Source organism: Anopheles moucheti, chromosome 3 (genome assembly GCF_943734755.1).
Source record: "Anopheles moucheti chromosome 3, idAnoMoucSN_F20_07, whole genome shotgun sequence".
In the NCBI taxonomy this organism is placed as follows: domain Eukaryota; kingdom Metazoa; phylum Arthropoda; class Insecta; order Diptera; family Culicidae; genus Anopheles; species Anopheles moucheti.
This window is the reverse complement of record NC_069141.1, coordinates 21,073,042-21,088,605: the sequence shown is the minus strand read 5'-3', so window position 1 is coordinate 21,088,605 and position 15,564 is coordinate 21,073,042. Positions and strand designations below refer to the sequence as shown.

The 15,564-nt window shown below is 46.3% G+C and overlaps 1 protein-coding gene across 1 annotated transcript; it reads right to left on the bottom strand.

Moving 5' to 3' along the window:
• Positions 1-208: 208 nt before the first annotated feature.
• Positions 209-11,698, bottom strand: LOC128301784 (protein spaetzle 3). Its single transcript, XM_053038414.1, has 6 exons — positions 10,945-11,698; positions 5,111-5,244; positions 2,279-2,403; positions 917-1,324; positions 715-840; positions 209-633 (listed from the first exon to the last, which is right to left on the bottom strand). The coding sequence occupies exons 1-6, from the start codon at positions 11,696-11,698 to the stop codon at positions 477-479; spliced, it is 1,704 nt and encodes a 567-aa protein (XP_052894374.1). The 3' UTR covers positions 209-476.
• Positions 11,699-15,564: the final 3,866 nt, after the last annotated feature.

The window sequence follows — 15,564 nt, the reverse complement described above, 5'->3', positions numbered from 1 at the left end:
TTCGAGTACATTGCATACATTCGGGCGTACTAGGTGCAGGGGTTTTCAGGTGCACTACTTTATTTGAAATAGTTTCATATATATCTTACTTAACAAAACTATTTGTATTAATTATTTTCATCTGCAGGTGATAATGAATCTCCCCACTGAAGAATACACAACCCCAGCAAATAATGTTTCAATGGTGGTAAGTAGTTTCCACGTTTTATTGTTATGCTTGAGAGCAGAATAAAATGGATAGGTGGTACTTTAAAAAATTAAAATAAAAACATACAGCATAAAAAGGAAAGTAATGAAGGAACACAACAAGCGTTTCAACTCGTTGAGTTTTGCCGGTGCTTACACAGATACACGATGGAAATAGAATTGTGATATGAACAGTAATCAAGGCACCTTACTGCGTTGGGGGCGGGGGGCGAATCTATGAAAAATCTCTTCAATTTGGTGTCTCTCCCTGAAGATCGCGAGATCCAGAGCTAAGGATTGCACCGGCAGACGCAACACGACGGAAACAGGAACCAGTCCATAAAGATGCCCTTACAATCGTTGTCCGGATCGTACGCTAGCAATCGGTGCCATTTGTACTTCTGCTCACAGCCACAGTCGCCGGAGCAACGGTTCGTTTGTGTTTTGCTAGGCCAGGAAGGTGGAAGGGTAAGATAGAAGTTAAAGCACACGCCGCGAGCAACCGTTTCCACTGGGCCATCTACTTACGAACACACTTCCTGGTGGATCGCCTGCTCAAAGTGCTGCGTGTTGACGATGGCGCGCACCTTGCCGGCGGAATTCGTCGCCCAGTATGGCGTCACTATCTCGATCTTCGACTCGCAGGCATCAACCCTGTTGGAGAAACCCACCCCGACAATGTTACTACCGCTGCTCACCGATCACTATCTGCCTTGTTGAGAGATCTTACCTGCCCGTGTTGGATTCGCCGTTCGCACTGCCTCCATTCCCGTTGGCTGGAGTTGCCGTCTGGCGTGCATTGGTGGTTCCTCCGCTAGCTCCACTGCCACTACCGCCGCTACCGCGTCCACCATTGTTACCACGGGTGCTAGTGTTCTGATTTTGACGTTTCTTTCGCAGCTTGCTGAAGTACGAATCGCCACCGAGCCGTACCTCACCGCCCGGCTCACCGTACAGGTCCATCAGTTCCGGCAGCAGCGTAAACTCGTCATCGTCACCGTAGGGATCCGTCCCCGGTACACTCCGCTTACGTTTCCGCCCCGGGGACGACGGCGGAAACCGTGATGCCATCTCGAAGTCACCATACATTCGCTTCATTAGTGCTTTGTTCTCATCGATGAACATCTCAATCTTGTCACTAGTTAGAAGAAGAATTAACAAAAAAGCATCCGAATAGCACATTAAAGCCCAATACGCTGAAGAATTATTCTGATAACCATCGGCTCAAGCATATCTCGGTAGATACTTCGCCCAGAGGATACACACTTAAGGCACATCACCCGAACAAGTGATCGGTTTGGCCATCTTCTACATCTGCCTGCCGGCTTGCCAATTCTATCTCGAATGTCACGCGGTAGAGGTGTCCAAACTGGCAACAGGCAAACGGCCATTCGCGCGTGCGTGTACACCGGCGATGACAGCTGGCCTTGCCATTCTAATCAACCCGCTGAACTTCTCTGCTTCAAGCCGATGCGGGAAACAAATCGAGTGGAAAATCACTTCACCACATCAACGTCTCTACAACCCTCGATTTTCGTCCAACGTCAGCGATGATGTTGAGAGCGCGACGCCAGTGACCTCATTTCTAAATGTCACTTATTTATCTTTCTCATATTTTAGCGCATCCGAGCCCCGGTGGATTGGACCACATTTGAATTCCGGAGGCATTGCTGGATGTTGCTAATGTGTACCAGAATTGATAAAAGTAAGGAGGATGAATAGGAAAAAAACAAAACAAAACAACGAACCGGACGGGAGACCTTTCATCATTTGTGAAATTTGATCAGGTATCAGGCAGTGGAGAGTGGTAGTAGCAGATATTAGAAAGATCACCGACTTGATGGTGATATTTGAAAGTCGTAAAAAGTCCGTCTGACTTACGTGAGACAGCGGACGAGGCTTCCAACGCCATAACATACTCAACAACATCAGAATACACTCTAATGAATTCTACGTGCCATGCTGCTCTTGTACATTGATTGATGCAGTTCACAATGGCGCGCCATAAAGCGCACATGTTTATGGGCCACTTTGCCAAACCCGATTGGCTGCGATTGTGCATGTACAGCACGTTCCGGTCCTCCCAACTCACCTAGGATAGGTATTGCCCGCCGTCGGACAGAACAGTTGATGGTACTTCTTTATGCACGGAACACCTCTGATGACATCTCCATGAATGCTGAGCCCGAGTGCGACGGATAAAGCTGTCCACCATATCTGAAACGAAGCAGGAAGGAGCTGGAGGTTAGAATTGCATCGAAGATGTGACGAAATTCTTGGGTTAAAGCATAAAACATCCACCGACGGATTCTAGTGAATGACCTGTGGAATGTTGGAATCCAGTGAAGCAGTAGAGCACTACCACATGAACTGGTGTACGTGTGGAACGATCGTCGATCGATTGTGTTGGGCCGTGTTCGCACGCCGTCGATGAACCACAACGCTATCCCGGGAGGCCTGACCGTACTGACAATTCGGTCCATGTGTGTGATTCATCGAAATTTGCAGGCGTTTCGCAGTACCATACCAGAGTCTGCTCACGTTCTCCACCAACTGTCACGACGCTGCCGGTGGAAGTATAAACAACCTGGATCTGGACAGATTTGTTCGCTGCTTCCTTTACATTACACCACACGGCACCGGTACGGCACAGAGCGGCAATAAAATCCGACCAACAAAACACACTTTTCGGACACCGTCTCCACCAACTTAGCATGCGGTGATTGTCCGGAAATATTGGTACACCCGAGTTCCCGCCACATTATCCACTGGTACCACACAGTACCTCTCGGTAGCAAATTGATTTATTTCTGCTTTTATGGCGTGATCGTTGTGGAGCTCGGTTGCTTGTTTAAATATAGGCGTATACACCGCACACTGGGCGCGTTGTCAATGGTTTGGACGTGAACGATCACGACAATGCTGGCGTCGACAGTGTGAAATGCGATCAAATGCACACAATAAACGGGAGCACTCGCTACCAGGTGGCATTATCACGGCCCCGTCCTTGGCGTGTCTAAGGCTGGGATATTAATTAATTATCGTTTCATAACCAAAGCGGCCAATCGGTGAACGTAGCCATCAGGTGGGTCTGTGTCCGGCACCTTCAATTCGTTCTCGGAGGAAACGTTCTTGCAGGTGGTACCACCATGTCCGTCTAACAACGCCCGACTGGGGAAGTGAATGTGAAGGTCATAGTGACCCAACCTATGGGAGATTCGGTTCGCTCCAAACACCACGCGGAGAACCAAATCCATGTGGCCACCCCGAGTACCGGTACCGATCGAGTCTCCAATTTTATTACACCACCATTCACACCGCACTGGTGCAACGCCACAATACCTAATGGGTTCAATCCAACAATCATTAAACCACCGAAGAACATTCACCTAGAACGGATAGGGGCGAGGATTTACTTTATTGTCCGGTGCTATATTCTCATGCCGGGCCGAAAATATCAACCCAGATCGAATCAATCACAGTGCCAGGCCACAGCGGAAATCATATACAATTTGGGTGTGTAACGACAGAAGAATCAAAACTCATTTTCGTCCATTGACTTAAACATTAACCGGCACGCAACACCAAACACAGGCAACCGAACAAAAAAAAAGTGGAACAAGATTCCGCCAGACAAAATGATGTTTGTAGCACGCTTTTTTTCTTCCTTCAGTGCAACAAACAAACGAAAAAAACCGCAATAACACAACTAAGCTGACAATCTTACCCCCGAGCAGAAATAATTCTTATGGTGTTGGAGCCTTTGCCGTGGTGGAGCGATCCGAACCGTTGGATTCATGTTTCCAACAGAAATTTGTCACGTGGGCGTCCATGTAAGCCGGGTTTGCGCTTAGCCAGACTAGCCTTCTCGCGAACTCAGAACTTGCTTTTGTGACCAGGCCCACCAAAAAAAATAAAACCGACCCCCCGGTCTTGATTGATCTCCCTTTCCCTTGGGCAGCCGCGAAACCGCAATACCGAAGCGCTTGCCAGTGTGGATCCGAATTTGCATAAAAAATAACGATCTTTTAATCTATCGCATCGCGTCAATGACACCGTCGAAAAGGTGAAGTTTTGGTAGTTTTCTCGTACGTAAGAGAACTGTTCCATGTGTACTGTGAGGGAATAAATTGCTACAAAAATAATCGAATTTACTAACTGTCATGCGTATTACTGGTATTACTTAACTATGCAAGATTTACTAATAAAAGGAGATCAATATTTCATAAAATTTGTGGTACATATCTTGGAGTTCTCAGGACCTAGGGTCTATGATCTACTAATGCATCTTAAAATCCTCTCAAAACCCATGCCGATTACTCAGATAGTAATTAACATTGTGTCAGACCAGACTGCACAAAAACGACGGAACCCTTGAATGTCCATCGAATGTCCGCTTTAACCACCGACGACGAAGTATGGTGAAATTAGTGATTTGTAGAGGTGTACTTTCCCGAAGAAAAAAATCGAGATCGTTCGCCAGCCTACTTAGAATCCACACTTCTTAGCCACTTTGCTGACGACCCAGTCGATGTGAGCGTGGAACATCAAATTGTCAGCTAAAATAACCCCCAAGTAATAAACTTGTCGGATTCTCTCGATTCATTCCGTGTTGATAATGATGGATGGAGGGTTGTCCAATCCACCAGTACACATTATCATTTAGCTGGTATTTTTTTATGTGCATGTACATCTCTAAAAAGAAAACCTAGTACAAATCTCTAACTGGTGTCAGGCAGACCCCTGAGCTCTGTTGCACTTTATGTTGTCTCTTTTATCTTCGTGAATACTTCTCACAAGTCCAAATAGTCTTTGTAGTCTATTAATAACTTCACTTCACTGGATGAATAATATTACTTCCACATTGTTAACGGTACAGTCAAACGCTTTACATAACATGCTGATGGTTACTATGGTTACTTACCGGTATTTGGATGAATGTTCCGTTGCTGACTTGAGGATACGCGAATAATGGCACAACAGGAACGGTCCCATTCTTTATAAATATGGGCCCCTGGATCGGTGTGACTGTTGGCATGCGAGAGTTTTTTCGGTTATCTGTAAAGAAAAGTTATGCCCGTTACTGTCTGGACTGCTGCACTGAACAATGGTGATGATTACTTAAGCTAGAAACCGAAAGTAAATCATTAGCAACACAACCTGCGACCTAAATGAAACTCGCTCGCCCAAAAACACGTTCACTTCCTACAACGGTTCGTACGTGGAATGGTACATATTGCGGAGACTTTAGCGCAACTGTTTAATTCATACAAAACGCATAACGAGTGTGCATAAGTTTCAACCGAATCCGATTAGATCTACGATTGCTGATGCTTTGCGAAATGTATACACGCTGCGGCGACATGCACGAGATGCATCCCGTACAGCTGCATCCCTCATCAGACGGTTGTATACCAAAAAAAAAAAAAACACACCCCTCCGAAAGCTTCCCTTACGAACGAAGCCTAATCTTAGCTTCGCACGCCACCGCCGGTGTACGTGAACATTGGATGCAGTTCATTGTGCGCTTCTTGGAAGTGGAGTCTCTCACACCTCTGCCGGGTACAACTTGATTGTGTCGAATCAGTAAGGGATTGTGTATTAATTGGAGCTATGAGTGGGACGGTGTTAATTGAATAAAACGTTTGTCAGTGTAGCCGCAGATACTACAGCGCTGGATGATGTAAATGATACCTTTTGTGAAAGGGAGATCTTGTTTTTTTTGGGGAGCAAGCTTTTTCCCGAGCCCCTACTAGTAAGCTTGAAGCGTGCAAGCAACGAAATCAGACGTCATGCATGCATAGGCGGAAGATTGTTTAGCGTTAGATCCACAACGGTATGCATCGGGGCGTAACGGGCTCTACGCACCGAAAAGGAATCAACAAACAAACCAAGCCCAGCACAGGCAATAAACTAAACATGGTGCAAAATGCCATCCACCATTGCTGGCGCCGGCTGTCAATTTATGCTGTCAAATTTCGCACGACAACACACGGCGCACACGCTCGCTAAACGCTGTAGCTGATCCGTTGGTGAAGATCGAGCAGGCGACGGCGACACCGTCAGAAATGCCCAGACCGCCTCTATTCCGATCGCACGCTAATAAAGAACATGATCGCCATTCAATGGCGGCCCCGGTGGAAGACGACCTTTAGCGAGTTTCATGACCGTTGCATTGCCGGCGGCGAAAGTCAAGGTTAGCGGTGACCCTGTTCCACCACTTTGACAATCGACGTCACCTACGCAATTCCGCACCGCTTTAGTGCAGTGCGGAGCGCATGATTCACACGCGCACGCACACTCGCGGAAGGTAAAGAATGTTAATCGAACGAGCGTATGCAGCTCCCAAATCGGTTCGAGCTGGAGCACATTCTTCCGGCGTTAGTAGTCCGTCGGTTTGAGGCGTGTACGCATGAGTAACGGTTGAGCTCTGGCGAGAACTGTCCTTCGCAGGCTAATGAAAGGAATGAGATGACGATTCCTTTCACTTATTTATTTTCCGGATACATGTCCACAAAGAACGATCTATTAGCCATCGTGAAAAAATTGTTAACAGGATCGCCTTACTAATGTCATCCATGCGAGAAGTTCAGATTGTGAACTGCAGTATTACTCAACCTCAACTCAATCATTGATCTCCCTACTCCCTCTTCCCCCCTATCTCTTGCTCTCTCTACAGGATCACAACAGCAAGCCAAGTGTGAATTGATTGACAAATAAGTATACAAAGGTTTCGCGCCACTACGCGACATAACCGGATCAGTAATCTAGTGCATTAGCTTGCACCGTGATGCTAATTGCGTAGATTAACCTCCGAGACGGTACATATCAAAATCTTCTACTAACACCGCCAGCGCACCACTAGAGGTCGTGGACGTCTGTCAAAAGCAAAGGACTTCGTGTTTGTGTTTATGATAACGGGTTGTGGTGCTAGGTTTACGGTTGAAAAGCAAACAAGAATGTCGAAGGGTAAAGTTGTTAGCGATGCTGGTCGAATTTGCTACTAAATTGCAGTCTGGTGCGTTCAAAATACACCAAAAAAGCATCTTTTCTTCAAAACATTATTGAAAACGAAAGCGTTGCTAGTATTGCGGGTGTGATGGCAAAAGCTCCTGGATGTCTGACAATCGTGTCTGATCGCAGATAATCCATTAAAAGTATTTCGCTAAGTATAACATAACTCAAATTTTATGATTATATTTGAACTTATGACAGTAAACTTTTAAAAATAAATTAAACCTAATTAACATGTTAATCAAATTCGTGATAGCTTTGTCAACAACTTCTGTTATTTGTCTCATCAATCGGCTCTCTTACATAAATGGTTAATTTAACCGTTTTCTTTATATTTACAGCTTGATTTGTCCCTTGAATTCCCATTCTAATGAATCAACAGTTCACCAACACTCTCGACAGCTATTAAAGTGTGTAAAGTCTACCGCAATGCATCCGTAGCCCGACAGTACGGGAACCGACCGAGTGATTGCTTTGCATCTAATTAGTCGGAAGATACTTCTGTTTATTTGAAGTATTACGAAACATCCAGCGTTCGAGGTACGTCCTTCAACAGCAGCTCCTCACACTACATATTAGCGCATCAGCTGACGGATAATGCCGCGATGGCATGACAATAATTTCATCCCAAAACGTGCAAATGCTTCTACACCAACCCGCCAACCCGGCAGCTCCACAGCACCCCTAATCGTCAGCTAATCAAAGAGAGCGTTAATCAGCGGCACATACCAGCCCACGTAGCAGAAGGTGAGATATTTCCATCACGTACAACACAGCCCAATCGTGCAATACTAAAGACGATCTGTGCTGCGTGCGTACGCGGCAGCAATTATCAGTAGGGGATGTTGCTGCGTTCCCATGCGGCTCCCCGAACACGTGTCTGAGACACAAGGGTGCCTTCCAGTGTTTGGAAAACACAAAACAAGCGACCCGAACGCATACAGACGGAAGCCTCAAGTGAGCGCGGGCCTACTAACATACTGACTTACTGGCTGACTGGCATTGACGTGAAATTGCCCATTGACGGCGCGGCTCGTAAGGGAGTTGAGATTTGTTTGTGAATCGGGTTTTGTTTCTACCCCTCCACTCCACCAAGCCCTCGTCAAACAACCTGTCGGTCAGGCCGCTCTGTTGGATCTCCAGCATTCGAATTTCATTATTTTGTTACAAAACGTCTCAAAACGATGGTGGTTTCGTTCGTGCCAATAGATCACCAACGGTGGGTCGTCGCTAATGACAGTTTGAGAACAAATGAATCCAGCAGCTTGATGAGTTACTGTCAAAAGCAAAGCAATTGGGGTTGTCCTCTTCTTTCTATGCCGTCTTGCTGTACGACCACGCAATTCAACTCATCTTCTTGTAAGTTGTAGGCGAGTACTACTACTACTACTACTACAACCTCCTCCAGCAGTTGTTACTGTGAAACCCGCACGATCATTCGCACGTGCCGACATCCGGTCGGAAGTGGCCGGATGTATCACAATGCGCCCCGAAGCTGACGTAACGCATCGCGGCGAATTCACACAGGATGCTAGCGCGGGAGATGTAGATTTTGTGTTACGTTAATTAAACTTTGCGCATTTTATGACACGCTGACGCACGCGCGGTCATGGCACACTTTTGATGATCGCGCTCAACCCAGGTTGCCATGGTATCGCAATACATTTGGAGCGCCAAAACTGGGAATGATGGATTATGTTTGTGAAGCGACACGGCATAAAACAATGGAGACCGTGCTTGAGTGTTACAGTCTGAGAAAAGTTACAATGTCGTCTGGTGGAAGCATATTGAATTCAAATCTTCTTGCCAAATCAAATCTAGTTACTAAAGTTGATTTGTTTTATTAAAATTCTTTCTTATTATTGTGAAACATTCCACTTGTTAACCACAACCAAAACATTTATTTAAAAGTTCAAACAGGCTTCAAACCGTGCTTTGAAGCTAAAATCACTCATCTCACCACTAAACCAAAGCTCATCAGTACGATCGCCCATTCAAGGTTAAGAAACACTGACATTCACTGCACATACTCTTAAGGGCACCTGGAAAGCTTCTCGCAAACCAATAAATCAATTAGCCGCTCGACCCGAAAGGACCAAAGGGATTCGAGCATATGCGTGGGACCGTCAGCAAACACTCATCACCGGCTGCACACGAAATGACGAGTGATGGATCACTGCCGGCTCGTAGCGATCTGCTGCGACCGTAGCGACGGTGTCATAAAACCGTGCACGGTTCGTGATCTTTGAAAAAGGCAATCACCCTCTCCGGTGCCGGTGATGATGAACGGTCGAAACGTTATTGATTTTTGTGCCGCGGACAGCACGGGTCACCGTGGCCACTGGTTCGCCACCAAGCGAACAATCAAGCGGTAGCGAATGCGGTAAGCTCTTCGCTATCCTGTACCGTGCCGATGCAAAGGACGTAGCTTTTACCGTGTGGCGGCCCATCGGCCACGATATGTTTGCACTGTTTGGATCGCTTTTGTACCATACCATTAGCGGCAATACGCTACACCGCGTGTCAGGGTTACTGTAAGTACCTGGGTTTTGAATGCTACACAACAAATTATTCATTCCTTGCGTTGACATCTTAAGCATGGGAGAGAGGCTCGACAGTAGCCGTGGGGTGTTTGTGGTGCATGGAGCGATCCTAATGTTTATCTGCAATCGAACATCGTACGTACATCGTGTAGTGTTGGTTGCTGGTATCTTAGTAACCTGTATGACGTTGTAGTTATTTCTATGGATCATCATTAAGCTTTTGTATCGAAGATGAGATTATCAAATCTCTAACCCATTTTAAAATTATGCAATACCAAGGTTATCTTATCTTCTCAAATAGCATAACGTACCTCATTAGCAGACATCTAATTACCTTGGTTGGTACACGTTTTGTGTCAAGATATTAGAAGCATAGTTGAAGTAGTTATAAATGTTTGGTTGAAGCAGCCCCAAATTGTTTCAATGGCATGTCAAAATTGTCTACTATGAGGTTAGCTACAAGCTGTAGTTAACTATGTATTCGTCAGGTAACACCCATGACTATGGCCTCTCATCAACATCGCTTTATCCTCAAACGCACTACTTCTGGATGGTTACTGGATGAAACACTCTCGTTCAATGTACATGTGGACCACGTTGCAGTCAAGTCCAACACATCCCTAGGTCTAATTGTCAGACTTTCCTCCGAACTTAGAGACCCTCTCTGCCTGAAGGCGTTGTTCTGCTGCTGAGGTCGATCCAGCATGGACTACGCCCCAGTTCCTCCAGGCTCGACTTCAATGGTCAGACTGGAGAGTGTGTTCGTCGCTTCCGTGCAGGTTATCAACTGGCTGCCCCTTCCTATCCCGCTCGCTATCGACTTCTTGGGTTAGACTCCATTGAAGCTCGCCATTCCCACTTCCGATTTTGCTTTATCGCATATCTTTTTTCCCATGATCTGGATGTTCCTTCCCTTTTATCAGTCATCTCACTCTACGCCCCATCCCGCTGTCTACACGATAGATCCCTCTGATACATCCCGCCATGCGCGATTCGGGAAATCCCCGTTTATGTTAAGCTCCTATCAAGGACTTCCAATAATTGCTCTTGTAACAAATAAAGAGAGCAAGATGGACCGTATCGTATCCCAAATCAATGTCCATCATTATCTCCAACGCCAACTTTGCTTGTGGGTTTGAATAATTTCACCTCATTCCTACAGCTTGTTAGTCCCAAAATGTCCTCCTTCCTTGACACTCACCTGAGATCCCAACAATCGGAGTCACCTCCACCGCTTCGTCGTAGTAATCATCATCCTCCTCCTCATCGTAATCCAGCACCGGATGTATCGAGGTGCGGGGCCCGGTTGACCCCACGCTAGCGTACACCGGCGGTCGCTGCGGGTAGCTGGCGGCACCGCCCTGATTGACAGGCGTTCGTGGTGCCGCCGGTTGGGGAGTATTGGGGCGATAGCTCGTACCCGTCTGTGGGTTCGCGTGCTGATCCGCAAATGGGCGGCCGGGTTGGGTGGCGTAGCTACCGGACGAGTACTCGTAGTATGCGGGTTGCTGAGACGGTGGCTGCGATTGCTGCGGTACACCCGCGTTCGGTGGGCTACCGCTTCCGTCCCCGTACGTTCCCTCGCCGTACGTCCGACCGGGTGGTTGCTGTGTCTGTGGGGGTGGTGTGGGTGCCTGTGGATAGTTCCCGGCGCCTGGCGGGATGTACGATGGAGGAGGCAAGTAGTTGTTCCTGGGCGTTTGTCGGTACTGAATCGAATGTTGCTGCGGTTGCTGTTGCTGCTGCTGCTGTTGAGGAGGAGTTTGCTTTGCTTGTCGCTGTGGTGGAGCATATGGAGCATTCTTGTAAAAATCCTGATCATCTCCCTGATGACCGGCCGGTCCGTACAGCAGATTGTTCACAGCCGATGCATGCTGGTTTTGCAACGGACTCACGGTAGCCCACGTCGGGGGCTGCATGTTGCCAAATGGCAGCGTATAGTTCACCAAAGCCATTTCCGAACACTTAACACACGAATAAGCACTGTATAATTCAATGTAAACACTTGCTCGTACACGCACACAATTGCTTCAATGTACTTTCTATGCTTAAAGACACGCGAGAACTACATAAGGCCATTCTATTTGCGTCACATTGCACTACACACTCACAATCATTCGTTTAACACTTTACGATGGACCGACAAGAATCGAATCGTAGAGCCACGGACTACGCACGATCACTTCTTCGTAACAATTTCCCTGCAGGTAAACAAACATAAAACAAAATGTGTGTTAGTATTCATAATGTATGTTAAGCTTGCTGGCGAGCATTGCTTTAAAGTCATCACCATAACTTATGCTTATCAATCAGCTTAGCTGTTAAACACTCTTTATCACTTCTGTCCAGAATAACGATTAACTTGCATCATCGCCCCAGTCGCCCCGGTACGAAACTTTCTCCTTTCCTGCCAGTCGGAACCACACTTGAAACCCACCCTCCCTCCGAAAGCCCATTGCGTAACCTCCCCCATAACGACGGCTTCATTTGCCTATGATCGTCTTCGATCGTGGCGTGTGTCAAAATTGCCATTCACCCACGGCGACAGGCTCTTTCTCACACACTCACCAAACGCGTGCTTGCGTGCTGAAGCTGAAAACGAATAAATTTATGATTATTAACCACCCCCGGGAGGGATGCGGTACCGTACGGACTTACGGCAGCGATCAAAGCGAACCCCGAAGCGCATGTTGATACAATGAACTTTGGCAAACGTTTTGCCAGTGGCTGCTTGTAACCTGTTTTGCTCTGCGCTCTGGAAGCCGGTAGCCGATTCCCGTGGTTGGCTGCATCGCGCATGCTGAGTGTGTATCAATCCCGGCTGACATTTCCTGACAAATGCTTAACTTCCTGACACATGCAAAACATTACGCGTGGAGGACACTTATGCTGTTTTGTATTTTTAGAGGATTCGAGGAGAAGATGATCCCCAATAAGTAAAGATTTTCAATGTATAGATTGTCTGTTCCCGGATCTTCAGTTGCTTATTTTCGTTTGCTCAAATGTTAAACTTCGATAAAGCCCTGCAGCTGTTCCTAATCCAATATTAAATATGGCGGATTCTTCTGAGAACTACTACCTAACATCAGGGACTGAATTCGTCCGAGTATTTTGTAGTGGTCGCCTCAAAGGTGAACTTACGTGAATTGATTTTTGAAAGGTTTAGTTAAGTCCCATCAAAACATGAGCAAAACAACAGATCATCCCGAGTGATCCGTAATTTCTTCGCACAGCTGGACCGGTTCTTTCTATTACGAATTATAACACCCAATTCCGCCCTCGGTATGCATGAATCAACAACATACCTACGCAGGGAAGTGGTTTGTACCTACTGATCATTATCGGCGAGACGTTTGGGCGTTGTTGGTTCTAAAATTGGACAACGAGCTTACCACTTTCAAGAACGTGTTTTACAAGACGTGAGTTTTTTTGTGTGTGCTTATGTGAGCTTTATACTGTGCTGCTCAAGTATGTGACTCACTCTGATTGCGGTACTATTTGCGTACACCACAACGAGGTGTTGTTGAGTGTAAGTTTCCTTGTTTTTATTGGCAATGAAGTTGATTTCCCTAGTGCCATTAGTTATGCGATAGATATCGCCTTTAGAAACTTCCTATCGTTAAAGCAAATGAGTCAAAACCTCAACCTCAGCCTAATAAAAAATAAACGCGGACCCACAATGATCCAATAATTCTCCAGCCCGCACTCAACTAAAACGCACACAAAAGAACTTACCAATGACAAACTGGGGAGGGCAGCTATTGCACTACCTGCGCCGACAACTGCCTTCCTTTCTTACATCTCCTTCCGGATAAAAAAAAAACACCAAACCACGTAACAGTGTCTTGAACAAGATTTATCTCACCCCAACAATGTTGCCCCGGCGGTGACGGGGCGACATCGTACGAAACAAAAAGATCTGACCCGTTCGCGTATTGGATTATTAGGTTCTTTGTTGTTTCCGTACCATTTCCGTGCGCAATGCTTGCGGAGAGGATGAATAGCAAAAGCAGGCAACGAGATTACTAATAAAATATACATCCCTAATTGGTTTCAATAAAACAGACCCCGTGGCGGTGGGAAATGGATATGGACGGGCGGGGTAAAATAAAAGGAATTTCCTGCTAGATGCGATACCGTACGCAAGATGCAGTAAAGCTTCAGCATGGAAAGTGACAGCTTCTGGCGTTCTGCAGCCTTGGAGTTGGGGATCCCAGCGAGTACGATGTAGTGCATAGTGCGGTAGTAAGACACCCGGCCGACGCTGTGCTCCATATATGCCAGCTGGTGCTGGTACCGCGCCAAAGTCGTGCACTTATTATGTATGCAAATGACTGTCAATCGTTTGGCGGTGGCGTTGCACAGTCCAAGGACAGGCGCGACATGCGCCCAGTGCGGAGTTCACACACGAGCCCGAGCATACCAATTAAAGCCGTTGACAAGATTGTTATTGATCATAAGCGATAATCGATCGGGCAGCTTGTGGTGTTTGCTTTGCCAGCTCGTCGAACAAATGGGCACCCATTACGTATGGTCCACCGTACGGCAAACCGTAAAGTCTCGTCCATTCGAATTAAATCAGGCAAGATCGTTTCAAATATTCATACAAACAAAAGAAAACATACTCATAACGGGATCGTTTTTTTTTATCGGACACGTTAAATCCTTCCCACAACAAAAAAGTGCGCAGTGATCTGACCTTTTTCTCCCCTTCGTTAGCTACCATAGGCTTTTTACTCTTGCATGATTTATGGCTGTCCTTTTCATAGCAGTGGACGTAACTGGACCCGCTCGCATAAACTCTCAATCAAAAGCAATTGGCTGCAAAAAAAAAACTGGCCTGTTCGTGTCCAGGTTCAAAGTATGAATATGTTAATTCTGAACAATATCGATCAGTTTCCTGGACAGAAAACACGCTTTTACAGCAGAACAAGCAAACACAAGCATCAAGAAACAGGTGAATGATCGGTTACGATACTCAGAAGCGGTGCCACATTTGGATGACACAATGCAGACATTCTTGTCGGGCAGGGAAATCGCTTGACGTACATTGTGCGTACGCGTAGCAAAACAATAACAAAAATCCGGAACGGAGGAAAAATGTCCTCTAAATACCCATACCGCTTCAAGCGCTCTGTCCAGCACATTAGATGCCCGAGAAGAAACCACACGCAGCTGTGTGAAAGTGTTATTTATCATTATCAACCAAACGGATCCGGTGAAGACACCCTGTCAGACGGCAAAATAAACATCCCTCCCTTCCGCCCGGCCAAAACAAAACAAGCCATGTGAGTGACGCGAATTAAACACCCATACAGCGAAGTATGTGTGGTCAGCCGAGAGAAGAAAAAAAACAACTCCCCCCTCCTGACGTGAGGTCCATTGATGAATATTAGCGATAGCCACAACACCACGCACCGCCATGTGCTCTTTTGATGGTTACGTTACATAAAAAACAAGGCGACATCCTCACGCTCCTCGTGTCGGAAAAAGCATTGTCGATGACAGGTCCGTGAGCGCAAATATCATGCCCCAATGGGCTGATTGAGTGCAAGTGCAATTTGGAACGATTTGAACGAAAGACTTCAATTACTAACCACAAGCGACGAACCCTCGGATCATACGTCGCGAAAGGAATAATTTAATTACAATGATTTTTTGAAATAATATTTTATATTACACGATGAAAGAATACTCACTGATTGTCTTTCAAATGAATCTATATAATAAAATGCACTAGAATTAAAGTAAATTTTGGTGGTACTATTTTTCCGCCTCGGTATCCGGTCCCGATCCCGGACGGACGAAAGTGAAATCCAAT

Excerpts from the sequence above, each read along its gene's own strand:
- LOC128301784 (XM_053038414.1), bottom strand. The coding sequence starts at position 11,698 with ATGGCTTTGGTGAACTATACGCTGCCATTTGGCAACATGCAGCCCCCG. Across the intron at positions 2,404-5,110 it reads GAACATTCATCCAAATACCG|ATATGGTGGACAGCTTTATC; the intron begins GTAAGTAACCAT and ends GCTTCGTTTCAG. Across the intron at positions 634-714 it reads ATCCACCAGGAAGTGTGTTC|CAAAACACAAACGAACCGTT; the intron begins GTAAGTAGATGG and ends TTCCTGGCCTAG.